The 27,411-nt window shown below is 36.4% G+C and overlaps 1 protein-coding gene across 1 annotated transcript in view; it reads right to left on the reverse strand.

Moving 5' to 3' along the window:
* Positions 1–27,411, reverse strand: part of Prp8 (pre-mRNA processing factor 8) — a 247,399-nt gene that overhangs the window by 120,971 nt on the left and 99,017 nt on the right. The window contains exons 12-15 of the mRNA XM_090386973.1: positions 22,654–22,908; positions 14,622–14,831; positions 7,171–7,287; positions 6,679–6,885 (exon numbers count right to left, since the gene is read on the reverse strand). Of these exons, the coding sequence (XP_090243099.1) occupies positions 6,679–6,885; positions 7,171–7,287; positions 14,622–14,831; positions 22,654–22,908 (789 nt within the window). The remainder of the gene's footprint in view (positions 1–6,678; positions 6,886–7,170; positions 7,288–14,621; positions 14,832–22,653; positions 22,909–27,411) is intronic.

A 27,411-nucleotide genomic window follows, 5' to 3' on the forward strand; every position in this document is an offset into this window, starting at 1 on the left:
CTATCGAACTTTTGCAAGTAGAGATAGGGACATGATAATCCCATTATATAAGGCTTATGTTAGACCACACTTGGAATACTGTGTTCAAGTATGGAGATCCCACCTAAAGAAAGACATCGAGCTTCTTGAAAGGGTGCAAAGAAGGGTAACTCGCTTGGTGAGTTCGGCAAAAGGGCGTCCTTATGAAGAAAGACTTCGAATATGTGGGTTGCAGAGTTTGGAAACTAGACACCTTAGAGGAGATTTGATTGAGGTGTTTAAGGCTCTGAGAGGCATCAGTAAAATGAATGAGGACAAAATTTTCAAGATTATAAATGATGCTAGAACTAGGGGACATAAATTCAAGTTACAGGGGGAAATGTTTAGATTGGACTGCAAGAAGTTTTATTTTAGCCAGCGAGTTATAAATTACTGGAATAAGTTGCCTTCATGGGTGGTAGAGGCCGACAGTTTGGGGAAATTCAAAGGTCATCTGGATAGTACTTTCGGGTAAGGGAAGCGCATAGGATGATAGGTTTAATTTCCTTTTTATTTATATTTTTTATTTTATTTATATATATATATATTTTTATTTATTAATTATTATTATTTAGTTATTTATTTTATTTATTTATTTATTTTTATCATTGTTTTGTTCGGATTTTTTTTTTGGCTGGTGCAGCATAAGCCATAGGCTTTCTTGCACCATGCGGCCGTTACTAATACTAATATCATTGACAAAACCCAATGAGCTGTCCTGGCAGCCTATCTGCACTGCTCAGAGAACTTCATAGCTGACCTCACAATTATCCCCAGGTCTTTTATATTTTCCACCACCCTTAGTGTAGTTGGTACATTAACCTGGGATTATTGCTGCCCATATGTAGTACCACTTTGCATTTTTCAATGTTAAACTTTAATTACCATTTCTCAGCCCATCTGCCTAATTTTTCTAGATTATGTTTCAGTAGCACACCTTGATTATTGTCATTAACCACCTTTTCAATCTTTGTGTCATCTGCAACCTTAGACATTTAGTCTGATATACCTTCATTATAAACAATGATAATAATCTTTTATTAATAATGATATTTATCAATAACATTAGTCCACAAAGAGCAGTGGCCATGGATAACCACACTCTGTCTTCTGCCACTCAACCATTCCTTTATCCATAGTAGTAACGTGCCCTTAATGCCAATTTGTGCAGCAGTTTTTATGTGCAACAGTATCAATGCTTTCCTGAATCCAAGTACATGATATTAAAATTATTTTCTGCATTTAGTTCCTTTGTTACTGCATTATAGTATCCAATCAAATTTGTCAGACAAGATCATTCCTTAACAAATCCACGTTTTGACTGCGGTATAACTGCATTTCTGACTAGAAGATCCTGCATTGCTTCTTTAACCAGTGACTCCATTATTTTCTCCTGGAACAGAAGTAAAGCCATTAAAGGTGAAGTGAAAAGTGATAAGCTAGTGAGTGTGAATTTTTAAAATTTACAACTGGAAGACAGTTGGACTTCATCCATACAGAAGCCACAGCACTCTACATGCTCATAAATCCAACATGCTCTAAAGCACAGTGTAACTGCTGTGAATAGAAAATTTCTCGCTGTTTTTTTTTGAAACTCATCGCACTCTTGCAAGAAACATGATGCTTCACTTATCTCAGTAGTTTGAAAAGGAAAGCTCTGTAAAGAAAAACAAAAAAAAAAAAAAAAACCCTGTGTGGCAGGTGTTTGTTCTCCAGAAAATGTTGAAGCCATCAGAGTTGCACTGCCAATGTAAACCTCTTGCAGTCGGAATATACTGGTATTCTGTTCAGTAAATGCTTCAGTTGGATTTGAAAATATTCCCATGCAAGATTATAATGCTGCATAAACTTTCCAAAAACGATACACAGAGAAGACTTCAATTTGCTGCTGCATGAGAGAGAAATATTTTAATCAAAAATTTCAGATTCACTTGATGTTCCATAAATTTTTCAAACTTTTTCTTTTGGGTAAATAAAAAAAAAACACTTTTTTATTGTGAGATGCACAATAAAGTACAACTTAAAACTGTTGTAATGACATATGAAGAAACACAATGTTACATACACTTGCAGCACATAACATTGTGCACGTCTATAACAAAAATGGTTATCCCCAGCCACTTTTACATGGCTGGGGGGATAGCATTCTCATTAATTTGTCTTTTTTCAAAACTGGATATGAATCAGTGCTACTCTACTGTACTTTTCAATTCGGTAACTCTGAAAAGTGCTCATATAGCTCTTCTGACAATTTCCAACCCCTTCTTTAAACAGATATGTCAGCCAAAGATTGCCACCATTCTACTCACCTAGTTACACATTTAATCAAAGACAGCCAACATGTACACACACATGCCTCAATCTTTTTAACTTCAGTAGGATGCATCACTTGAAACTGCTTAAACCTATCTTTCCTTTTAGCACTTCTTCTCAGATAGTAGAATATCTGCCAAGTATTCATCCACTTTCACAGGAAGGCATGGAGCTGACTTTTTAGCACAAAAATTAATAAGATGACATGAACAGTTTATTACCAATGAGTGCTCAATCACCTTTTTTAATATCCTTGCTATTCCAGTTTTCAGGCCTACCATAACATACGAAGGCACATTATCAACATTAAGTGCCAGACAGTTTTTCTTTGAAGGAATCCATATGCTTTCAAGTTGTTCAGAAGAAAAATATGCCCACTGTTGTACTCTGTAGTCACCTAACAATGACTTCCACTGAGAGAAAGCCATTTTGATTTGATGATTATTATTTTTTTTTAATTAGGAACATAGGATATATTCATAGCTTGGAATCACTTTGATTGCTGCCATCTATACACATTGAAAATGACCCAATTTCAGAGCCATTACTACTTTCCCAATCCATGCAATTTCACTAATAATGCCCGTTGTTTTATTCCCACATACTTTTTTTTTTTTTTTTTTGCTATTTCACTACCAGGAAATATATACAGGAACTCCCTGACTTACGGAAATTCGACTTTACATAAGTTTTTGCCAGCCAGTGCAAACTTTAAAAAATCATGGAAATGTATTTTGCATCCTGTAGGAATAAATGGAGGTATCATGAAAATATAATGTGCACCCAATAACACATTGGTGTTTTTTTTTTTGTAATTCATTCCAAGTCCTCGGAAGTTTAAAATTTTGTTATATTACTAAGCTATTTATCTCTCTCTAAAAGGTCATATTTATAATGGAAATTGCAGTACCTTTTCATCATTATCATATGTTCCTGTTATAAGAATCAATTTTGAATGTCTTTGTGATATTTTTGTAAAGCATGTTTCTGCTTTATTGGACTTTTCTGTTAGTGCATCTAATTATAAACAGGTACTGATCTTATTGCATTTGCGATAATACCAATAACTGCAATTGTGTGGGTTTTTATGCTATTATGGTGAAATGTGTTTCCCTTCGCTAAAATCTTCAATCATATAAAAAACAAATTTCCAGAACCTTCTTGTCATTCCTATTTACCTATTACAATGATGAAGGTAAAGCGATCAACAAAAAGTGCAAGTGGTGGTAGTGCCAGGAAACGAAACAAAATTCATTTAGAAATGAAGGTGAAATTGATTAAAAGTACAAAGCAGGACAAAGTTTATCATCTATTGCAAGGGAATTAGGTCTCGCTACTTCAACAGTGAATACTATTTTAAAGGACGGTGCACATATAAAAAGAACATGTCAAAGGATCAATGCACTTAAGGTCAACAGTGATCACAAAACAGCATTCAGGTGCTATATCGAAGATGGAACAGCTGTTATTAATATGGATGGAAAATCAGATTCAGAAGTGAGTGCCCCTGAGTCTAATGACCATTCAAGCAAAAGCAACAAGTATTTATAAAGATATTAAGGATAAGTAAGGCGAACCCCAACTGAAGTTCGTGGCAAGCAATGGGTGGTTTAATAGGGTCAAGCATCGCGCTGGTTTCCAAAACGTTAAAGTATGTGGTGAAGTCGCCAGTGCCAATTCTGCAGCTGCAGAGAAATTTTGTGATGTGTTGGAAAAAATTATTGATGACTGCAGCTATTCAACGCAACAAATTTTTAACGTTGACGAGACTACTCTGTATTGTAAAAACAATGACGGATCGAACATACACTTCCAAAAAGAAAAATACAATGCCAAGTTTCAAGGCATCAAAAGATAGGGCCACGCTCTTGCTTGGGGCTAATGCAGCGGGAGATTACAAATTAAAACCACTGCTTGTGTACCATTCTGGAAATCCTTGTGCATTTAAGGGCATCAATAAAGCCACCCTACCCGTGCATTTCTGATCGAACCAGAGAGCATGAATAACAATATCTCTCTTTGAGGATCGGTTTAAATGCTGTTTCATTTCCGAGATCGAAAAATATTGAAAAGACAACGACGTTCCTTTCAAGATTTTGCTTCTATTCGATAATGCTCCTGGACATCCTACGCATCTAGATGATTTCAATTCGAGAGTCATATTTCTACCGCAAAACACGACTTCCCTCATTCAACCTATGGATTAGGGTGTTATTTCAAATTTAAAAGAATACTATTTACGCACAACATTTGCCCAGGCATTGTTTGCAGTAGATGAAAAAAAATTTTACATTAAGAGACATTTGGAAATCTTACAATATTTACTATGATATCTTAAACATTAATAAGGCCTGGGTGGAAATTACTAAAAGTTGTTTAAATGATGCATGGAAGAAAATATGCTCATGGCACGTAAAAGGCTTTGAAGGATTTGAAAAAGACAGATCATATAAGAAGAGGTTACAGATAAGACTGTAAAGGTTGCAGAGCTACTTCAGTTGGAGGTTGATGCCAAAGACGTGGAGGAGTTAATAAAGGAAGAGAAGGAATTATCTAATGAAGAACTTATTGACTTGCAGCAGGCAGCGATAGTGAAAGAACAAAATGCCAACAAAGCTCAAGATAAACCAAATGAAGATCTGAGATGCTTCATCACCAGAGAGATGGCAATGGCGACATTTGAGAAGACGTTTGAGTTTGCCTGACAGCAAACAGTTCTTAAAAGTTAACAGAGGGATGAGTGATATGCTTGCTTACTACAAAGAAATCTACGATGAAAAGAAAAAAGCCACTATCCAGTCATCCATTAATATGTTCTTTCATAAGGTTGAGTGGCCGATCCCTTCTAAATCTCCACAGCCCTCAACCTCCGCAGCGGTGTACCTATCAGCTGAAGACAACGATTCTGGCAACGATGCTCGAGAGGTAAAACTTACTGATGTTATGCCTGTCTCCTCTCTTTTTTTGTAATTTTATAATTTTGAAATTTTTTTAAATTGCATGCTTTTGTAATTCTTCCTGCGCATGAGATAAAAATTGAATAAATACAATAAATAATTCTATTTACATGTTCGTCGAACATTTCTTTTTTGATTCAATGAATTTAGCAAGCACAGTTGTGAGTGCTGCACAAGCATGGGAAAATTGCAACTTATGTAGCGTTCCACGGAACGCAACCCTTACATAGGACGGGGAGTTCTTGTATTTCTGAACAACATGCCTGTATGATCATCACATCTCAGAGGAAGATTATGTTCTATAACAAAAGATGCAAATAAATATTCAGTACATACAACACCCTTGTCACTATGAAATGCTACTTCTATTTTTAAATTTCTTTCTATGTATTGCACACTGTCCTTATGATTATTTGTTTGCAAATGTCTGATTACATCACGTTTCCCACTGCTTGAAATTGAAAAAAATTACATCTATAAACAGTACACAAGTCAAACACATCATCTTTTTCATATTTTACAATACATGGAAAATCTTGTGTCTTTTAAAGTTTTACGATATTTCTTTGGCATATTTCTGAAAGACATTGCTAATTGGTTTCACACTACACCATAGAATAATTGCACATAACAGAGAACAATGCTATTATCCCACATTTCTATTATTTTCAATTTGTTAATAAAATTAAGCAGAAATTTGAACTGAAAAAAAAAAAAAAAAAATCAATTTCAATGTTATTAATTCAGTCTTTTTTTTTTGTGTGTGGGTGTGAAAAGAAAAGACAGAGAAATTCTATCTTTTTCAGAAATTATGAAGTGAGACATTGAAGGGGTCAAGTAGAGTAAAAAATGACTGCATCTCTGTGTAAATCCAGAGAGTTGGCAGCTGTGCTATGGCATTCATGCAACTTTCTAGCCACACCTTTATATGGGACAACCGATGTGCTTGTTGTTTGGGTAGATTCATTGTACCAATCTCAAAATTTACACTCATGGCAAAGTGTAATTTAAATTTAGACAATCAAAATCTCATTTTCATTTAATTCGCTTTCATATATACACAACATTGTGGTACAATGCAATGATGCTACAATCAATTTTCTAGAGCAGCAGTTTAATGAGTAAAATACACGGAATCTATTTATAAATGGGCCATGGGAAACTTGCAATAGAGTTAAGACATTTTTCAGTTTTATTTCACTCTTGCTTTTAGAGAAATATTTTGTGATATTTAAACTTTTCAGGAATTTAAGTTACATTTGTATCAGAAATGGTTATTGCTTCCTGATCATGAGAAATCATGATGACACATTTTTTATGGCTTTAAGAAAAAAACGAGACATTACATAATTACTTAGAAAAAACTGTTAAAAGGCAATATATGTTTTACCTTCAGATAGTTATGCTGCCTTTCTTGTTCAGCTTTCAGGTATAATCTAGTCAAACGACCCAAATTTTTCTTACAGACTGTTTTATCGACTGTAGCTCCTCGTCTGATACGTTCACGATTGTAATGTGCAGTGTTAGTCCACCAATCTGCTTTCATTTTTACATATCTCAAAATCATACTTTCAATAGGAGTCGGTAAACCAGGAACCTAGAAAGAAAAGTGAACACATTATGGTCTATCTTTTTTCTATCCCCTCTCTTTCTTTTTTTTTTTTAATTTTTTTTATTGGCATATGAGCTTTTCAAACAAATCTAAATTAGCAAAAGGGATAATTTTAAAAGCTAAATATCAGCTGGAGAGCTCGTAACTTTTATAACCATCAGTTAAGTGATGACTGGGAGAGGAGAAGAATGGGAACAAAGAATAAATACTGCAATGCCTAAAATAAAGTTTCAAAAATTATATATAGAGATAAAAAAATCTATAACTTGCCTTCCAAGGAATGTTTGCCTTCCAACACCGCCAGGCTTCACTAAGGTGCTGAAGAATTGTTCGAGCTTTATTCTGTTTTATTCCTTCTGGCATCATATCCAAGATATCATGCATAACCTACAATAATTATATGCTATTATTAATATTTAGGCCTCTCAAATTATGCAAACACAAATCTATATACTCAACAATTATAATAAATACCTCTTATATTAGAAACAGGTTGATATGATAACAGAATAGCAGGTATCACAAAAACTAAAACAAAATGTATTTATGTTTCACAGTGGTCTCCAGGATTCCCCCATTAGCCGCTGCAGCATTTGTATGTGGCATGTGCCAATGCCAGCAGTATGGTTGGTGTGGATGTGAAGTGGTCTGTTTGTTCCATTGAGTGTTGTTTGCTAGCTCCTGGCATCTTCGTAGGCATGGGGCGCAGAACAAGTTTGTTCTGTGCCTCCTGTCCCTAGCCACGAGGAGGTGCACAGGGTGTACACAGTGCACTGACAGTACGCCCAGGAAGAGGTTCCCCCAGAGAGGAACCCCCCACAAAAAAAATCTTTAAATGGACGAAATGGATATATTTCCTTATGCTAATGCTTTCACACTGTTCTTACCAATAATGTTTTTTGATCTTATTATACAATAGTGTCATCTTTGGGAATAAAATTTTAAAGTTTCCCATTATATTCCCAAAACCTGATCGGTGAATGGAATTAAAAACTTCTAATGCAGAAGATTTTAAAGAACCCATTAGAGGATTGAATGTTGTGCCAACATTTGAAAATCCAAACATAGCTCTTGGATTCAACATACTTCATATTCATTTACTGAGGTTATTACTCCCAAATGTGTAAATTTGTTATACCAGTAATATGGAACTGGAATATAAATATTCCAGTTCCATATTAGAGTGGGAAGACACAGTCGAGGCATCCCCGCAAAGAATCTGAGAAGTAGAAGGTAGTAGTAGGTTTCTTCAGTTGGATGTTGAGTGCAGTATCCTGCATCTTCTCTTGAAAACATTGTCCAAAAAATTGGCAAATGCCATGAAGGTCTCTTTACTGGAGACCAGCTGTGATGGTGCTTCCAAGCTGTAAATATTTGTTTCCAGATGTATTTCTGTTCTGATGTCCAGGTAGATATGACAGTCACAGATTAAGTGAGATACTGTTTCTGGGAGGCTGCAGGAGCAATTTTGAGTGTCACAGAGCCCGAAAGCGAACAGCATGGAGTTGATGCTCCCGTGCCCTGTCAGCAGGAAAGTAAGATTTAGACCTGTGCAAAACCATTGAATTTCCTGTTTTGTAAAGATCCTAACCGCTGGAAGGAACTGAAACGTAGTTCTTCCCAAGTCTGATTTGGTCCATTCCTCCTGCCATGCCTCGGTCATGGCTTTTATAATGCTGGCGTTATCGTGATATTTCTAGATTTATGCTGAGGTTCTATATCCTAGTTGTTGTTATTTGGTTTTTTAGGAGCATTAGCAACTAAGGCCATATTGCTCCGGGAATATGCGGTGGTCATTTCCTGACCTTTCCGCGTCCTCTGTATTTGGTGGTGACGGGCTCAAACCCCGGTCTAATCAAGAAGCGTGTGCTATATCCTAGCTGGTATTTGTCTTCTGTGATATTGTAATGATAGACCACTTCATACTGCATCAGTAGTTGTGCCATTGTGGACTTGGAGGGTGACCGTAGAGACAGTCCTACGGTCCCTTGAAATAACAAAGAGGAAAAAGCATTGGGCCTGGAGCAGATATCTCTTTACCAGGCTGTGATTAATCTTTCAGACCCAGGCACTGGCTGTGTAGCAAATTATCGGGATGAAAATACTCTCATAGTAGATGGTTTGATTTCCTAGGCTGTTTTAGTGATTTTGATCAGTTAGCCTGTTATCTTCTTTATTTTCTGGACAACGTATTTGGCATAGACTATGAATTTTAGTCAGTTATCTAGGATTACTCCCAGGTATTTGTACTTCCTGACTAGTTTAATTGATATGTTACTTAACCTGATGTTAGGTGGTCTATTTAATATTCCTTTCAGCAACAACTGTTTGGTTTCTTCCATTGAAATTTGGAGTTTGTGCATGTTGCACCATTCAGACAGATCAGCTAGGATTGTGTTGGCTTGGGCCTCCAGATCATGCCTAGAATTTCCAAATATGAGCATGGCCAGATCATCCACATAGGCTAACTTGATGGCAATGTTGTGTTGTGTTGTAGTGTTAGCCACTTGTCAAAGACTGCAGCATTCCAGCAATAGGGGTCTAAAACTGATCCTTGCGGACAGCCTCTCACTTCTCTGATTACTTTGCATGTGCCTGCCGTGACGACCAGGCATCTTTCCTCAAAGTAATTTGCAACAAGTCGATATACTGGAGCTGAGCCCCCAGCTTCCCTGAACCGCTCCAGGATGATCTGCTACCAAACACTGTCAAAGGCACCTTTGAAGTCCACAAAGAGGCCAAGGAAGTACTCAGAGTCACTAGAGGTGACTATGTCCATTACTTCTTTCATGACATCTACAGTGCAGTGCAGTGTCCCTTAGTCAATCCAAATTGTCTTGAATAGCGCAAACCTCTACTATTATATGCTGTTAGAAATCAGTGGACAATTAATTTCTCCAGGATCTTTCCCATGATTGGGTGCAGGACAATTGGCCTATAAGAAGATGGGTCCGTTGGTTGATTTATCCAGGTTTTTTAGCAGTATTTTTCAATTTGCTTTCTTCCAGGGGCCAGGACGATTCCATCTTTAAGGCAGGCATTCATTAAGTTTTGGATCATGGATGGAGTGATGGAGTGTGGGCCCAGATCTTCTTCAATACCTCCACTTTGACAAGATTGTGCCCAGGGCACTTTCCATTTTTCATAGACTGGATTGTTGCCACTATCTCTTCCTGGGAGAACAGTTCCTCTTCCAGAGTGCCAGAGTAGGTGAGATGGAATCTCATGTTCGTTTGTAGCATACTCTCTGAGTACAAGGCATCCTGGTGGATTATCTGGTCCAGGATGGCATTTATCGATTCCTCCCATAAGAACGTTTCCTGGTTTTGGTGTTCTAATATCAAGGAATATTTTTCACTTAGGTGAGTATTTTCGGTCACCATTTTATATGCAATGCCCTATGGGTCTGAGTTCAGGGTGTTCTGGACCAGTTTTTCCCAGGAGTCATTTTCTTTATATATTGCACTGTGATATATTCTTCTGGCATCCTTGTATCTTTCCTGAAGCCTGCTGATTTCTTCCGGGCTTCTATTGTTTCGTTTTGCTTGTTGGTAGTCCTGCAGGCAGATGTCATGTCGTTTCTCAGTTGGGTCAGCTGTGCCATTCACCAGGGCACATGGTTTTTGTGCCTTAGTCTCCTCTTGAATGTGCCATTACCGACGTGATCAACTTCCGGACTTCGAGGGCCTGGACATTAGCTGGTAAGGCAGAGTTTCTTTGGAGGATTTTTTCTGTAGCTGTTGTTTTTAGTTGTTCAGCGAAGTCTTGGCTGTGCAATTCTGTTCTCTACAATTTGGAACAGTAAAGATTGAATGTGATAGCACTGTGGTCGCTAACTGTCCAAGAAGTATGGATCTGCCAGTCTGCGATGCAATGGCCAAGGGTCCTGTTCGAGATGGTCAGGTCACTGTATGACTGTCCAGTGGGCATAACATGGGTCGGCAGGTGCCCTGCTGGGTTCCAGAGCATGAGGTTGTTTGAATCCAAGAATTATTCAAGTAGTTCCCCCTTGGGATCAGTCTGTGGGCTATTCCAGCAGGAGGAAGATGCATTGGCATCTGTTAGTATAATTATTTTCCTCCCTGCCAGCCTGTAAAGTGCCTCCTTCAGGTAATTAAGGAAAGGTTCTATTTGCTGGCTGCACTGCATATATAAGGATATTATGTATATTTAGCCAAATGGGCCTTCTAAGCAAAGCAAGCAACATGTTTGGTGCAGAGACTCATTATCACAGTGACAGTTATGTCAGGATCAATGATGACAATGGCTGCCCAGACTGACGACAGCATTTCCATCTGAGCTTGTCACATCAGTTTTGGACTGAACTATTTTACTTCAGAATGGTAGACCCTTTATTGACCCTTTGTAGGAGTATGGCTCTTGGATGCCCAGAATGTAGATATTGTGTTCTGTTATGATTTTTGAAAGATCATTCGTAACGGATATAGATCTTCACAGTTAAGCTGAAGTATCTTGCTACATCTGTTATTATTCTTGTTAAGATTCCTATCCATAATCTGTTCTTAATTTAATGTTTTCTTGAGACTTTAGGTATTCTGAGCATCTGGGGTCTCTGTATGAATGAGTGGTATCCTTTTTCTTCTTTAATTTACTGTTGGAACAGGTCTCAGGGGAGTCTTTATTTGGGCACTCTTTGTACTGATGGCCCACTGTGGCCACACGTTGAGTCTTCTTGGTGGCAGGTTTTAAAGGCCATAGTTGAGACACAGCATTGCTGTGCTGTTGTGAAATCTTACAATGAGTGAATGGACCATCCCACAAACACTTTTTACCAGAGTTGAATATAGCTTTCCTTATTTCCGGAGGGGGGGAGGACTTCTACCACCTAGTGCTGGGAATTCATAGCCTTTGATCTTATCTTGAGTCTTATCCTTAGTTGTCTTTTAAGGTCTTCTTCTGTAATGCTTGTTTCCCAAAGGTTTTTGAACACCATATCTTCTTTGAATTCTTCCTCTGTCAGATCTTTATTTGTGTCATAAATGATAGTAGTTGGATTTAGTTTTTTAGGTAGCCTCAGGTCCTGGATCCTCTTGTTGTTCTTTATTGCTTCCAGATCTGTATATAAACTAAGATAATGAATAGAGGTGAGATCATTACAGAAAAGAATCTTAAGCAACTCCCTGAAGAGTGAAGAGGGAGTGAGAGGAAATGTGAGATTGGAAGTGGCCATCATCTTGTACTGGGCAAATTAAAAATTAGTGCCAAAAATAAATGGTATAAAAAATGTGCAAATCTCTCAACCGTGGGAAAACAAAAAAAAAAAAAACCCTTTCTAACTCTTCTGCCAATAGGACCCAATGGCAGCTTAAACTGTTGTCTTAAAACTGAAAGCTTCTTTTTTATCATACATCTTAGTTTACTTATTTTAACTTTTCCTAAATACTAATCCAGTCTTCTGACTGGAGTCATTCCAGTCCCTAAATGTATCAAAATTTTCAAAAAATTTTGATTTATGAGGATCTACTTTGTCTTACAGAAGCGGCTGGAAGAGGGATTTAATATAACCTTGGAGAAGAACAGTCTAGTTTAGGCCAAGGTAGCAGAATGGCATTAGAATCAAATATTCACACTAAGACACAAGTTACAGAAATTTTAGATTTTCCATGATTACAGCTACTGTCATGATTTTCCATGACTACATTTATAGTCATGGGACTTTGTGGAATATAACTTATATTTAGAATATGTTTCCATCCAAAATATAGGTTGTAATGTTTTTTCAAGATCTACTTGAAAAGAATACAAAGTTCCTATAAATTTGCTCTTTCAAATTTTACAAAAATATCTCAAAGATAATCTTTTAAGGGAAATAAAAAGTTTTGTATAAAAACAGCAAATACATGGTGAGGATTGAGAGAAGCATTGGAAAATTGTTTTAGTTTAAATCAGGAGTGAGGCACAGCTGCACCATGCCACCACTTCTTTTTACAATTTTCATAACAGAACATAAGGTACTCACAAGGTTTAGTGAGGGAGATGATGCAAAAACAGAATCACTGGTGTATACAAGGTACTGTATATACCAGTGATTAAATAGTACTTAACAACATAATATATCACACAATACAATATTATTTACATGAACACAAAAGGTATGGAAGTTGGGGGAAAATAAGGACAAAATAGAGCATGTATACTAAATAACCAAAAATTGGAAAAGTCAGTAATTTTGCTATCTAGGAATGATTTTTAATGAAGATGGACAACAGAATAAGTAATGCAGGAAGTGTGAGAAGCCAGTTTACAAAGTCAATTAGAACAAAAGAGAAATTAGCCAAAAGACAAAACTGGCTGTTTACAGCATAGTTTTTAAGCCTATTTAACCCATGTAGTTGAGAGCTAGGTAAAAATAAACATATTGATCAAAAAACACTATTTTCAGAAATTAATTCCAAGAAAAATAAATGGGAGTAATGGCATGAACCTATTACAAATAAGGAAATAATATATTTGGAGCTGAAATGAAGAGTAATAGATGCATAATAATAATATCAATAGAAAGGTGGTCAATGGCAACACAAAAATTAGAAGAGGGCTTCCTCCAGCTGGAGCTAAAAATATATCAAGATAAAGTCTAATATGGAAGAAAATAATGAATGGAAGGATGACATACAGAAGGATTGATCTGTATTATTGTAGCAACCTACATGCATACACGCACATTGGGTATAAGAGATCTGGATGTCTTACAGGCACTACACCTTACAGTGTTATGGTTAATCTTAGTACCCACTTGTCCATGACACAGGACCTTATACAAGACTATGTTCCAATAGCTTATATTAAGCTTCAAGTAAGCCTCCTTCAAAATTAAATGTCTATCCTTTATCCAGTTGGCATCTCCTATTCATCTCAATGTCAGGATTCACTCATTCTTCTAGTGAGCCAAGTCAAGTTTCTGAGAGTATTCCCAGATCCTGAACTACTGTTTTCTGTCCAATGCTCTGAACTATGATATCTCTGTTTTGCACACCTTTGGTAATCTAGCTCTCTTTCAGAATTTTTTTTTTTTTTTTTATGAAAACCCCAAACACAAAAGGTATCAAAACCTATAGTACTTAGTACCATGCATGGGTTGAAGGAGAAGTATGGGGGGGAGGGGATGCCGGAAACTTTGCTCTAGAGACTAAACATGGGTTTAACCACTTCAAGCCTCCAAAATAAGCAAGTGGTGGTATTTCACCGGTTGATGAAAGTCATCTACCACCTGTGAAATAGTCTGCTATCTACATTCTGCCTCTGTTTTGATTGTCCTCATTTGGTCTTTCATTAAAAAGTCCTCTACAACCTGTGTGATGTCTGTCAAGTACTTTCTACTAAGCTCACTAAATGATACGATGAGCCTATCTACAGTGCACATCAGACACTAATTCTATTAGCAATTAAAAATTACATTCATTTCCAATGGAAGCACAAGGTTACTCAGTGTCTCATATCTTCCTTAGCTAGAAAGAATGATTATTTGAGTATCTAGGATTTTATCCACAGTAGGATTCCATCTTCTAATCTTATTTTTTTTAAGGTCCTTGAGTCAATTTGTACTTATTGTGCACACACTTCACTTTTTAGTCTCTTTAAACTTTGTTTACAGATAAACACATTTAATATTATTCAATTATAAAGAAAATCAAGGATGTAATGTGCATACTTTATATATAAACTGCTCCATTGAATTTCTAAAATTTTTTTATGTTACTTACTGAAGCTCTCAATTCAAGATCAAAATGGCTTTCGACTCTCTGTTTAGTGACAGTTTTAGCAACTCCTTTTGAATGTCTTCCTTCAAACTGGCGAGACAACAAGTTCCCCAGCCAACGTTCTAGAAGTGGTGTTACCCCACGCATGAAGAAAAGCCATACTCTCCAGCTTGGTGCCCAGAAACCACATCCTGGTCCTTTTCCTACTGGGCCCTATATATATATATAAATAAATATTTATATAATAAAAAAAAATATATATATATATATATATTTTATAAATACGTACACAAACACACACACCATGAAGTGTGGTCAAAAAATTCTGAAAACAAAGTATAATATGTATTCATAAATTATAGAAGAGATTTTGGTAGCTTAAGGTCTTATAAAATAGCAGGAAAAAGTTGTATATCAATGTCTCATGCAGTCTCTAAAATTTTATTTTTTATGTTGGAAGGTGGAAGGAGACTGAATATCCAGCAAACTGAGCATCATTCAGTAATCAAATTGTTTACCACAGAGGGCAGAAATGCTAAAGAAATCCACAAAAAGAATGACCACAGTCATTCTTTTGGAGAAGCATCACCCAGTTATGCTACTGTTGCAAGATGGTTGGCAGATTTCAGAGGACGGCAGTCAGTGATGATGATCCAAGGTCTGGGCTATCTGAAGCAATCAATTGTAAAAACAACTTCCATTGTTTTTGGGGAATTATATAACAGAATTAAAGTGCCTAATTGAAAAAGTACTTAATAGTTCCCATGGAAGTATTTTAACAATAATACCTGACCATTTTGAGAATGTCCAATTTTTGTGAAAATGGGTTCCTAGAACCCACTGGCACAAAATGGCTACAACACCATAGGGTAAAGTCATCAAATGGTTTCACAGCCAACATCATAAAGTAGAGTCACCAAAAGAGAATTTAAAATTAATTCTTGCTAATCCAGATAGATTTTTATCCTATTTGGTGATTGGTGAAGTTTGGCTACATTTTTGCGATACTAGATCCAAATTAGAAAGTATGCAGTGGAAGCACAAGGGATCTAAACCACAAAAAAAAAAAAAAAAAAAAAGTTTCAAATCCAACGTTTACCTGGAAAAGGTGGGTTGCAATTTTCTAGGACCCAAAAGAATTGTTGTTAATTGATTACCTTTCACCTAAAACCACAATAAAAGGGGGTTATTATGCCAGTCTTATGCCAAAGTTAAAAGTTGCAATTTGGGGAAAAATATGAAGAAAATTGAGTCATCAGGTTTTGCTTTTCCACAACAATACACCAGTGTACAAAGCCCAAGCTGCACAGGCTAAAATTCATAAAACTAGATTGGAACAATTAACCCCCCTTCCCACATAAAGCCAGATCTGACCCCAAGTGACTATTATTTGTTCACTTAAAAAACAGAAAAATAATAAAAAAAATTTTTTTTTAAAAATCAGAATTTTGTACCTGTCTTTTATACTCCATTCTCAGAACGTTTTGACTACCCCCTCTTAGTATGTATATCATCTAATATATAAAGACTATATCTAATAAGTAATTTTTTCAGGAATGTCTAAGGTTATGCAGAGAAAATTATAGTAATCGAGAAACCATTTTCACTCAAAAATTTATGCTTTTTACCCCTTGACATATTAAGTACGAAAATCAACATACCCGACATAATAAACACAATGCATCTTCGGTTCAAGCTTCATAAGCTCCAGAAAGAACACTTGCTCAGAGATGCAATGAAAGCTGCCTGATTCAAAAAAAAAAAAAATTGTTTCTTCACTCTCCACAAATCAAGCATATAAAATAAAAATATTTTTTCTGAAGAAATGATCTTCATGGTTGAATAGTTTTTCCACCTCCAAAGTGACAGAAAATAGCCACATCATGACTGGAGTTCTCTGTCACAAAGTTACAAGATTACAGAAATCAGCTCATTTCATGTTTTCAGGGTTGCTGCTTTCAGTAAGTCCTGAAACAGCAAACCTGTCTTTTTGTCAATGCAGGGGTAAAAATCGGCCAAGAAGCATATTGTGAGTAAATCCTCAAAGGATACTTTTTTGGTCACAACACTATTGCTATGTTTGCCAAAACTTCAAATTTCCATGAAATAAAACCCCAAACTCCTGGCTAAGACTAAACACTGGATCATCCAATGATATTTGGCACCTTCTCACAAAGCAAGAACAGCACTGAATAGCCTTATAAGAATTTTACAGCTTTTACTAATGCTTTAAAATGGCTATTTCGCTCAGCAGATTTGATCCATTCCACTCATCTTGCCTCCTCAACACTCCATTATTGTGTGGAGAAGAGAAGGATTTTACTCCTTCCCTTCCCTTCCCTTCCCTTCCCTTCCCTTCTGTCTGTCTGTCTGTCTGTCTGTCTCTCTCTCTCTCTCTCCACCAACGTTGTTCTTATTTTACAATGTTGATGGAGGCATTTATTTTATATGCAGTATATACATGTGAGGCTCTAATTAGGTAGCTGTTCCCTGTTGCCACTTTACAGTTTCGTACTGTAAATTGGTTTCCCTGTAAACAATGTCTCATGTGAAAGCACAGGATTGCTATAAGAAACTGACAATTTCAAATTTTATTTTTTAAATTTTATGTTAAAGCACAATATTTTTTCTTTAATTTAAAATGCTAAAACTATTTAGACCCATAGGATCAAACAATAAAATTTAAAAAAACATACAGAATGAAATTTGCTTACAATAAAAACATGCTTGTTTAATAGTCCATTATATTTTAGTAGGATATTCAAATAAAATATCAGGGAAATTTTATTTTTCTTATAACACAAGTATTCAAATTGTTCCCCAAAACCTATATTATACTGAAGCAGCATACTTTCCATCCATCTCCATGAAATAAAAGTTTAAAGAGGCATCTTTTCACAGTTATTTTATAAACTGATAATTTGATTGGATACTATGATGCAGTTACAAAGGAGCTGGATGTAAAAAATAACTTTGATATAGTAGTAGTAGTAGTAGTGGCATGTGATGCAAGAAAGCAAATGTATGAGCTTATGCAGCATCAGCCAAAAAAAAAAAATAAATAAAATAACACCATTCCCTCCAAATGCCTGTCCAGTTCCTCCTTAAATTTATTCAACCTATCAACTTCCACAACGACAGATGGAAGTTTGTTCCAGCAATTAACCACCCGCTGGCTAAAGGCAAATTTTCGCGCATCTATTCTACATCTGTCTTTTCTTAATTTGAATTTATGCCCCCTTAGGTTCGTAATCTGAACAAGTGGAAGGATCCCATCAGTGGAAGGATAACACACAGGTATCCTGTGTGCTATCAGACACAGCCTAAAACACTGATGGATCCAATCTCTCTATTACAGAAGATTTAGGAGAAGTCCGGTTGGCCTGCTTCCCTAAAATCCACTCATGCACACCTCAATGTAGCCCTGTTACGTCACTTAGGTGACAACGAACGTGTAGAGTGGTTCTCTTCAAGACGCCTGGTCAGCGTGAAGAGGAAAAGACCAAACCCTCCAGCATATGACAGAACGACAAAGCAAATGGCCCTCAGTCCCCAGCAGCTTTCAGTCTCCCTCTTACGGCAGCGAGAGGATCAGAGTGGAAGCAGAGGGTGCTAAGAATCTCTGGGTACAACCAGACTGCCATGCACGGAAACTGAACTTGGCCTGTCATAACGTAAGAACACTCATCGGTGAAGACAGGATACTAGAGCTGGAAAAGGAATTAGAAATTGTGAATTGGAATATCATCAGTTTGGCTGAAACAAGAAGAAATGAATCACTTATAAGTTTATCAAGTGGAAATCTGCTGTACACCAATGGAAACAGTGAAAGTGGAGTTGGCTTTCTGGTCCATAAAGATTTTAAAAACAACATTTTGGAATTCAAAAGAACATCACCAAGGGTGTCAAGACTAATACTCAAGATTTCTAAGAGGTACAAGCTAAAGATTATAATAATTTATACACCAACATCGAGCCATGATGATGAAGAGGTTGAAGAAATGTACACCGAAATTGAGTCTTCTAGATGAGCAGAAAACCCACTACACTATTATTATGGGGGACTTCAATGCTAAGGTTGGAAAAAGGCAAAACAGCACAGAAAAAGGAACTATAGGAAATTTTGGAATTGGTGAAAGAAATAAAAGAGGTGAAAGACTTGTGGAATTTGCAGAATCTCAAGGACTGTCAGTAATGAACACTTTTTTCAAGAAAAGGGTGAACAGAAAGTGGACAGGGAAGAGTCCAAATGGATTAACAACAAATGAAATCGACTTCATCCTCACTAACAGAAGATATATTGTGAATGGTGTCACTGTCCTGAATAAGGTAAATGTTGGAAGTGATCACAGAAAGGAAAGGAAAAAACTGACTCGAGTAAATAATACAAAGGTCATTGAGATAACAGAGGAGGAGAAAAAGCAGTATGTACTGGAACTTAAGAACAAGTCTGAGCTTCTGCAGACTGCACAGGACCAAGATATCGACGAGGAATATTACAACTTTCTGAAAGTGATAAAGCCCAAGAAACCTATAGGGAAAAAGAAATCCAAAGAAGAAAAAATTAGTCAAGAAACACTTGTCATGATGAAAGACGACAAATGAAGAGCAAGAAAAACACTGACAGGGAGAAAATTGAGTATACTGAGTTATGCAAAGCCATTAGAAAGAGACTCAGAGAGGACATAAGATTTAACACAAGAAAAGTAGAACAAGCATTAAGGGAAAACAAAGGATTTAAATCAGCAGCCATGAGCAGTAATACAAAAAGACAAATGATACTGAAATTGAAGAATAGCGATGGTGTACTTATAAAGCAGAGAAGGCATAATTCAAATAGCAGAAGACTACTATAGACAATTATACAAGGAGCGAGGGAATGATGCCAGAAGTGGGGAAGATGAATTGCAAAGTAGCAACACATACGACATACCCAATATTCTTCCTGATGAGGTAGAACATGCATTGAAGAAAATGAAGAATCAGAAAGCCCCGGGGGAAGATGAAGTGTGACACCTAAGCAGTGGAATAATGCAATCATAGTTTTGCTGCATAAGAAAGGAGATAAATCAGAAATTGGAAATTATAGACCAATTAGCTTGTTATCCTACATCTATAAGTTGTTCACAACTACATCTATAAGTTGTTCACATGACACTACTAGTAGTAGTGGCATGTGATGCAAGAAAGCAAATGTATGTATGAGCTTATGCAGCATCAGCCAAAAAAAAAAAAAATCACACCATTCCCTCCAAATGCCTGTCCAGTTCCTCCTTAAATTTATTCAACCTATCAACTTCCACAATGACAGATGGAAGTTTGTTCCAGCAATTAACCACCCGCTGGCTAAAGGCAAATTTCCGCACATCTATTCTACATCTGCCTTTTCTTAATTTGAATTTATGCCCCCTTAGGTTCGTAATCTGAACAAGTGGAAGGATCCCATCAGAATTCAGCGTGCTCAATCCATTCAAGGCCTTATATACCTCAATCAGATCACCGCGCAGGTGCCTAGTCTCCAGCCACTGCAATTTGCAGAACTTAAGCCTCTCTTGGTAAGAGGATCCCTTCATTTCCCTCACCAATCTTGTTGCCCTTCTCTGTACCCGCTCAAGTAAATCTACATCCTTCCTAAAATGAGGTCTCCAGGCCTGTATGCAGTACTCAAGGCGTGGCCTGACCATTGCCTTATACAGAGGGATAATCACCTCCTTTTCCCTGCTAGCAAAATTCCTATATATCATTGACAAAACCCCATGACCTGCCCTGGCAGCCTGTCTGCATTGCTCAGAGAACTTCATATCTGACTGCACAATTACTCCCAGGTCTTTTTCATTTTCTACCACCTTAAGTGTAGTACCACACAGTTGGTACGTTTCTCTGGGGTTATTTCTACCCATATGCAGTACTTTGCATTTGTTAAGGTTAAACTTCAGTTGCCACTTCTTAGCCCATCTGCCCAAATTATCTAGATCCTGTTGCAGTAGCAGACTGCCATTACTGTCATTAACAACCCTGCCAACCTTTGTATCATCTGCAAACTTCGACATTAAGCCTGATATACCTTCATCAATATCATTGATAAATATACAAAACAACAGTGGACCCAACATCGAACCCTGTGGGACTTCACTAATAACACTAGTCCAAGAAGAGCAGCACCCATTGATCACCACCCTCTGTCTTCTCGCACTTAACCATCCTTTTATCCATTGTAGCAACTTACCCTTAATACCATTCTGCTCCAATTTGTACAATAGTCTTCCATGCGCAACAGTGTTAAAATAGACCAATAGACCAAAAATAGACCAAAAATTGTAGACCAATTAGCTTGTTATCCTACATCTACAAGTTGTTCACAAGGGGCATTACTAACAGATTAGAAAGAATACTTGATGAGAATCAACCGAAAGAGCAAGCTGGCTTTAGGACAGGATTCTCAACTATGGATCACCTTCACATAATATCACAGCTAATGGAGAAAGCAAATGAATATAAAACACCATTATGCCTGGCATTTGTGGATTATGAAAAGGCATTTGACTCCATACAGCATAAGGCAATGTTTCGGGCACTGGAAAGACAAGGAATAGATACCCCATATATTATGATTTTGAAGAATATATATGAGAGTGCTACCTCCTTTATTAGACTAGACAAAGAAAGTAGGAAATTTAAAATCGAGAAAGGAGTTCAACAAGGAGACACAATATCTCTGAAGCTGTTTACTGCTGCCCTTGAGGAAGATTTCAGAAGATTAGACTGGTCGCAGAAAGGAGTCAATGTGAACGGAGAGTACCTAAACCATTTACGATTTGAAGATGACATTGTGGTCATAAGCCACGATCCCAAAGAATTAAGAGGAAAATCTTAATCAGTTATGCACAGTTGGTAAGGATTTTGGACTAAAGATGAATATGGCTAAAACAAAAGTAATGATAAACAAGTATGCCACAGAAAGGGAAATAATGATTGAAAGAGCAGTAATTGAAAAGGTGGAGTCATATACTTATCTGGGACAAGTTATTAGCTGTAATAATGATAAATGGCTGGAAGTCAAGAGAAGAATAAATTTTGGATGGATAGCAATCACGAAATATAGTCACATTCTGAAGAAAAATATCCCAGTTTGTCTGAAACGTAAAATAATGAACCAATGTATACTCCCCACCATGACTTATGGAAGTGAAACTTGGGCACTCACCAAAAGAATGGAAGAGAAGCTGAGAACTACACAGCGAAGAATGGAACGAATTATATTGGGAATCAGACTGTTAGATAAGAAGAGAAATAGGATTAGTGGATTAGGCAGCAAACTCAAGTAAAGGACATTCTTATCAAAACTAAAATGGTCTTGGGCAGGGCACATAGCTTGAAGACATGATGACAGATGGACTAAGAAAATAACAGAATGGTACCCAAGAGGAGCTAGAAGAAAACCTGGAAGACAAAGATGGAGATGGATAGATGAGTTTTTGGGTAGTAAATGGATGGCCAGTGCTCAAAACAGAAGAAACTGGAAAGTTGCTGGAGAGGCCTTCATCCTGCAGTGGATTGAAAATGGCTGATGATGAATTCAAACTTTTCATTAAGTTTTACTGCCCTTCCCCCCACAACTAGTCCAAATTCTGAGGTTTTAAATGGTAAGGTGTAAGTGCTAACATAGTTTCATTAGGCAAGCATTGTTTTCTCATTTATCATTGTTATTACCTGTGATGACTTACAAGTCACACACTACTTTAGTTACTGAATTTAATTAATGCATAAGCATTCGGAAGTTTAATTTTCCTGAAGGGTTTATATTAGTTTAACCTTGACCTATAATTAGTCCTATAATTCCTTTTGTTAACAGTATTACTGAGTAAAACAATGGTGTGCATAGTTGGCACTATACAGTATAAAAAAATAATAAAAAAAAATTAAAACAAAATTAGATTTGTTTTCCAAAAAGTACAGACAATATCTGGATTTAGGAGACATGTTAATTTTAATTCACAAATCATGCTTTTTATTGAAAACGTTAAATAGTACTTACAGTGTTGAAGCGATAGTAGATAAGATGTTTCAAATCTTTACACATACGAATCTGTCTCATCAGTTTGTACTTGTAACGATACATGCCAGTAAGCTGTCCAACATGAGCAAAAATGTACTGAAGTCCATCAGACAACTGAAAGGCATCCACATTATTTAAACGATATTGTACATGACTATCCACTACTAGTTTTGCCAGACGCAAAATTTCTCTACACAAGTGGAAAGCATTCCCAAAACGAGATTTCTTCCTTTCCTGTTATATATATAATGGATAACACAATGATTTTAAAATTTCTGCAGGTAAATATTGAACAATAATTGAAACTTCATTTAAGTGTTTTAAATTTATATAAATATTACAATAATAATGAACTCAATACAAGCCACTAAAAACAAACATTAAATGTTAAAATTATTCATTATAGACATTGTTAGATGTGAATTTTTAAATGAGCAACAATGAAGCATGAAAATAAATAAATTTAAATATAGCCATAAGCCTTCAAATAATTAAAACTACATTAATTGTACAACAAAAATTATAAAAGCTGCTGATAAATAAGGTGTCATATTTGAGTTGTCAATATCAATTTTCATATGAGAGTTACAGTTATGTTCCCCAGACATCTTTTTATGCAATATAGTTTCTTTTATTAGAAACAGTTAACTGTTGGATTTAAAATATCAGTTAAATCACTACTAATAAGGCATATCATAACATGACTAAGAAAAACTTAGTCTATTTGATTAATTGGATAACAAAATCAAAATATTTTCTGAATAAAATATACTTGCATGTGCGTGTGTAGAGAGAGAGAGATAAGGTTTTATTTATTCTACATTCATTAATTCTATGGAAAAAGGCATATTTTATCATTTGTATTCAAATGTCTTTCATTCGGCATATCAGAAATCAATTTTCCCTTCTGTTCTGAAATCAAATTTAAACACAATGGTACAACAGTGAATTTTGGTTCTCCAAAATAGCATGCCAATGATTATTTCCAGTGTTAACCACTACGCATAATTTGTAGAAGACAATCTGTAGTTTTTGAGTACTTGCAATCAATACTTTCAGTTAGTCGTCATATAAGAGTAAGATTAATTGGAATGTACACCTAATATACTAGACTTGCATAATCACAAAGCACAATATGCATTTCATACTATGCTTCATATTTTGAGGAAACCTAATAAATCAGCCTTTAGTCCCAAAACAAGGAAATAAGAAGAAACGCTTTACTTTTTGCAGTGAAGGTATAGCAAGTATGTGCCATTTCTATAACATTTCATTATATATATCATAAGCAACTGCTTAGCTAAATATTAATATTTTACTTACTGTATCAAAAAGCAGCCAATTAAACCACACGTTTCCAAATAGAACCCAAACTTGTGGTAGCAATACAGCTGATGCAGAATGCTTTGTCTATGATCACAGATCATATTACAATAATCCCTACCAGAGGACTAGTGTACCATAAAATTATTCTTCCATAATGGATAAAATTAATAATACATAACCTATATACACATATGTACATGTCTGCATGTGGATAGGTTGCATGTCACTAATTTTATCCACATGGAACTTGTTTCTAACCTTCAAAGCCTCTTTGATAACAATAACTCATTATGGATGCTAAACTGCCAACAAATCATATTTAGCAAAAGAGGTATTAGTATTAGCAAGGGCCACATGGTGCAAGAAAGTCTATGGCTTATGCTGCACCAGCCAAAAAAAAAAAATTAAATAAATAAATAAAATAAAAAAATAAATAATAATAATAAAGAAGAAAATTTTAAAAAATAAATAATTAATAAAAGAAAAGGAAATAGATGACCTATGCATTTCCCTCTAACCATAGGTAATTATCCAGCTGACCTTTGAATTTCCTCAGATAGTCAGCCTCTACTACCCATGTAGGTAACTTATTCCAGTAATTTATAACTCGCTGGCTAAAATAAAACTTCCTGCAATTCAGTCTAAACATCTCCCCCCCCCCGTAATTTGCAATTATGGTGCCTAGTTCTAGAATCATTTAAAACAGTGAAAATTTCATCCTCATTCATTTTACTTATGCCTCCCAGAGCCTTCAACACCTCAATCAAGTCTTCTCTAAGGTGCCTAGTTTCCAAGCTCTGCAACCCACATATTCGAAGTCTTTCCTCATATGCCCTTTTGCCGATCTCACCAGTTGCCTATCTTTGGACCCTTTCAAGAAGCACAATGTCTTTCTTTAGGTGCAGTCTCCATACTTGAACACGGTATTCCAAGTGTGGTCTAACAATAGCGATGTCCTTATCTCTACTAGCAATTGTTTGATAAATCATCGATTGGACACCATGGGCCTTCCTTGCAACCTGCCTATAATGCTCGGAGAACTTCATGTCTGACTGAATCATAACACCCAAGTCCCTTTCCTCCACTACCGGCTTTAGTTCAACTCCACCAAGCGTATAAGTTATTTTGGGGTTACTGTTCTCCAGGTGTAATACCTTACACTTTGCTGGATTAAAGCATAGCTGCCATTTTTCTGGCCATCCCTGAAGTTTATCTAGGTCACTCTGAAGAAGCTCTGCTTGGCAGCGATCATTAACTACTCTACCAATCTTTACATCATCTGCAAATTTAGACATCATGCCCTCTATCCCTTCATCAATGTCATTCATGAAAATCTAAAACAACAGTGGTCCTAATACTGATCCTTGGGGAACCCCACTTCTTACACTGACACAATCCAAGGAATAACCATTTATCACAACCCTCTGCCATCCATCTAAGGATTTTTCCTGTGATTCCAACGTGTTCCAGCTTATAAAGTAACCACTTACATAAAACTGAGTCAAATGCTTTGCTGAAATCCAAATAAACAATGTCAAAATTTTTTCCTAAATCCAGCTCTTGAGTGACCCTGTCAAAATAGCTAACCAGATTAGTTAAACATGATTTTCCCTTTACAAAAACATGCCAAGTATACTTCAGAATTCTATTTCTATCTAAATGATCCTGAATTCCACCCTTCATCATTGCCTCTATGATTTTCTCTACTACTAAAGTTAGACTGACTAGCCAGTAATGTCTCACTTCACTCTTAGAACCGCCCTTATGTATTGGGGATACATTGGCACTTTTCCAATCCAATGGAATCATTCCTGAGTCCAGTGATGCTCTCATAATTAGCCTCAATGGTTCAATGCACTCACTTACCACCTCTCTTAAGATTATAGAGTATATGCCATCAATCCCTGGAGCCTTACTGGCCTGTAGGCACAAAAGTTTTTTCATTAAATAAATGTGTGAAATTTCAACATCATCAATTACATTTTTTTCAACTTCACTCCCATAATTTATCATTGACACAAAGGGTTTTAATTCTGTAAATATCGATGCAAAGTAACTGTTGAGTTCATCTGCAACTTCAGCTAGTATTAGATTATCTAATACTATCCCATGTCCATTACATAAGGGTCTGATCTGGTTTGTCCTTCTTTTCTTTGCATTTATATATGTGAAGAATTCCTTATCCCACACTCTTTGCCAGCGATTTCTCATAATCTGCCTTTGCCAGCCTAATCTTTTCTGTGGCACTATTACAGATCAATTTGTAGCTGTTATAGGCTTCAGTACTTTTTATTGCTCTGTAACTTTTCTATGCCATCTTTTTTTGCTCAAGTAATCTGGCAACTTCCTTATTCATCCAACTTCGAATCTTCCTCATGGAGTATTTTTTTTTAATGGTATATATGCATTCAAGACTTCTGTGATTAATGTTTTAAAGGTATACCTTAATTCAATTCTATCTGCTCTCTGTGAGATATCTAACCAGTTAATAGAAACCATGTAGCACCTTAAGATGTCGTAATTTCCTTTCCTGAAATTATAACCCATTCCTTTGTCTTTAACTACTGCTACCCCTCTCTCTTCATTGTCTGCCATAGAACTCCATGATCACTTCCTGTTACTGGTTCCTGCACTGTCGGCCCTGTTATGTCATCTGGTTCATGGGTAATGATGGGGTCTAAAATATTCTTTTTCTTAGTACTTTCCCTGACATATTGATACAGATAACGATCGTCTAGTTGATTTAAAAATTTTGTCTCCCATGTGGAGTTTCCTTACCATTTGCTCCAATCAATTAGAGGCAAATTAAAATCACCCATAAGACATTCATGCTTACTTTCCCATTCCATTTGCATGCAGAGGCTCTCATCATAATCTTCACAATCACCTGGCTTGTAGATTACTCCCACTCTCAATTATACCTTTGTTCCAACTATCTCACACCATACAGATTCTATACTAGCATGCCAAATGGCTGAATCCAGGAAAGCTTTCATCGCGAAGACTTTCTTCGTCATTCAGGTGCTCTGAATGATAAAGAAAAATTGTTCAATGATATTCAGCTTCCATTACAATACCACAAAAATGAATTATGCAATAATGCAATATTATACATAACAGCACCAAAAATCTGTTAACTATTTAACTATCTAAATTCTATCTTAACTTCTATCTTCAGTTAAGTATATTCTGGCAAAATAATAGAATCAAAATATTTAGTAGTTAACCAGCAGTATTTGGCCTCCGTAGCCGAGTGGGCAGGAGCGCGAGTGCAGTAGCACACGCTCTTTGAGTAGACCGGGGTTCAAGCCCCTGACTGCTGAATACGGTCGATCTGCCAACCCGCACTGGACCAGCGTGGCAGATTATGGTCCATTTCCCTCAGCATGAATTGTTGAGGAGGCTTCCATC

Source organism: Mastigoproctus giganteus, chromosome 12 (assembly GCF_048544385.1).
Source record: "Mastigoproctus giganteus isolate SK-2022 chromosome 12, ASM4854438v1, whole genome shotgun sequence".
Classification (NCBI taxonomy): Eukaryota; Metazoa; Arthropoda; class Arachnida; order Uropygi; family Thelyphonidae; genus Mastigoproctus; species Mastigoproctus giganteus.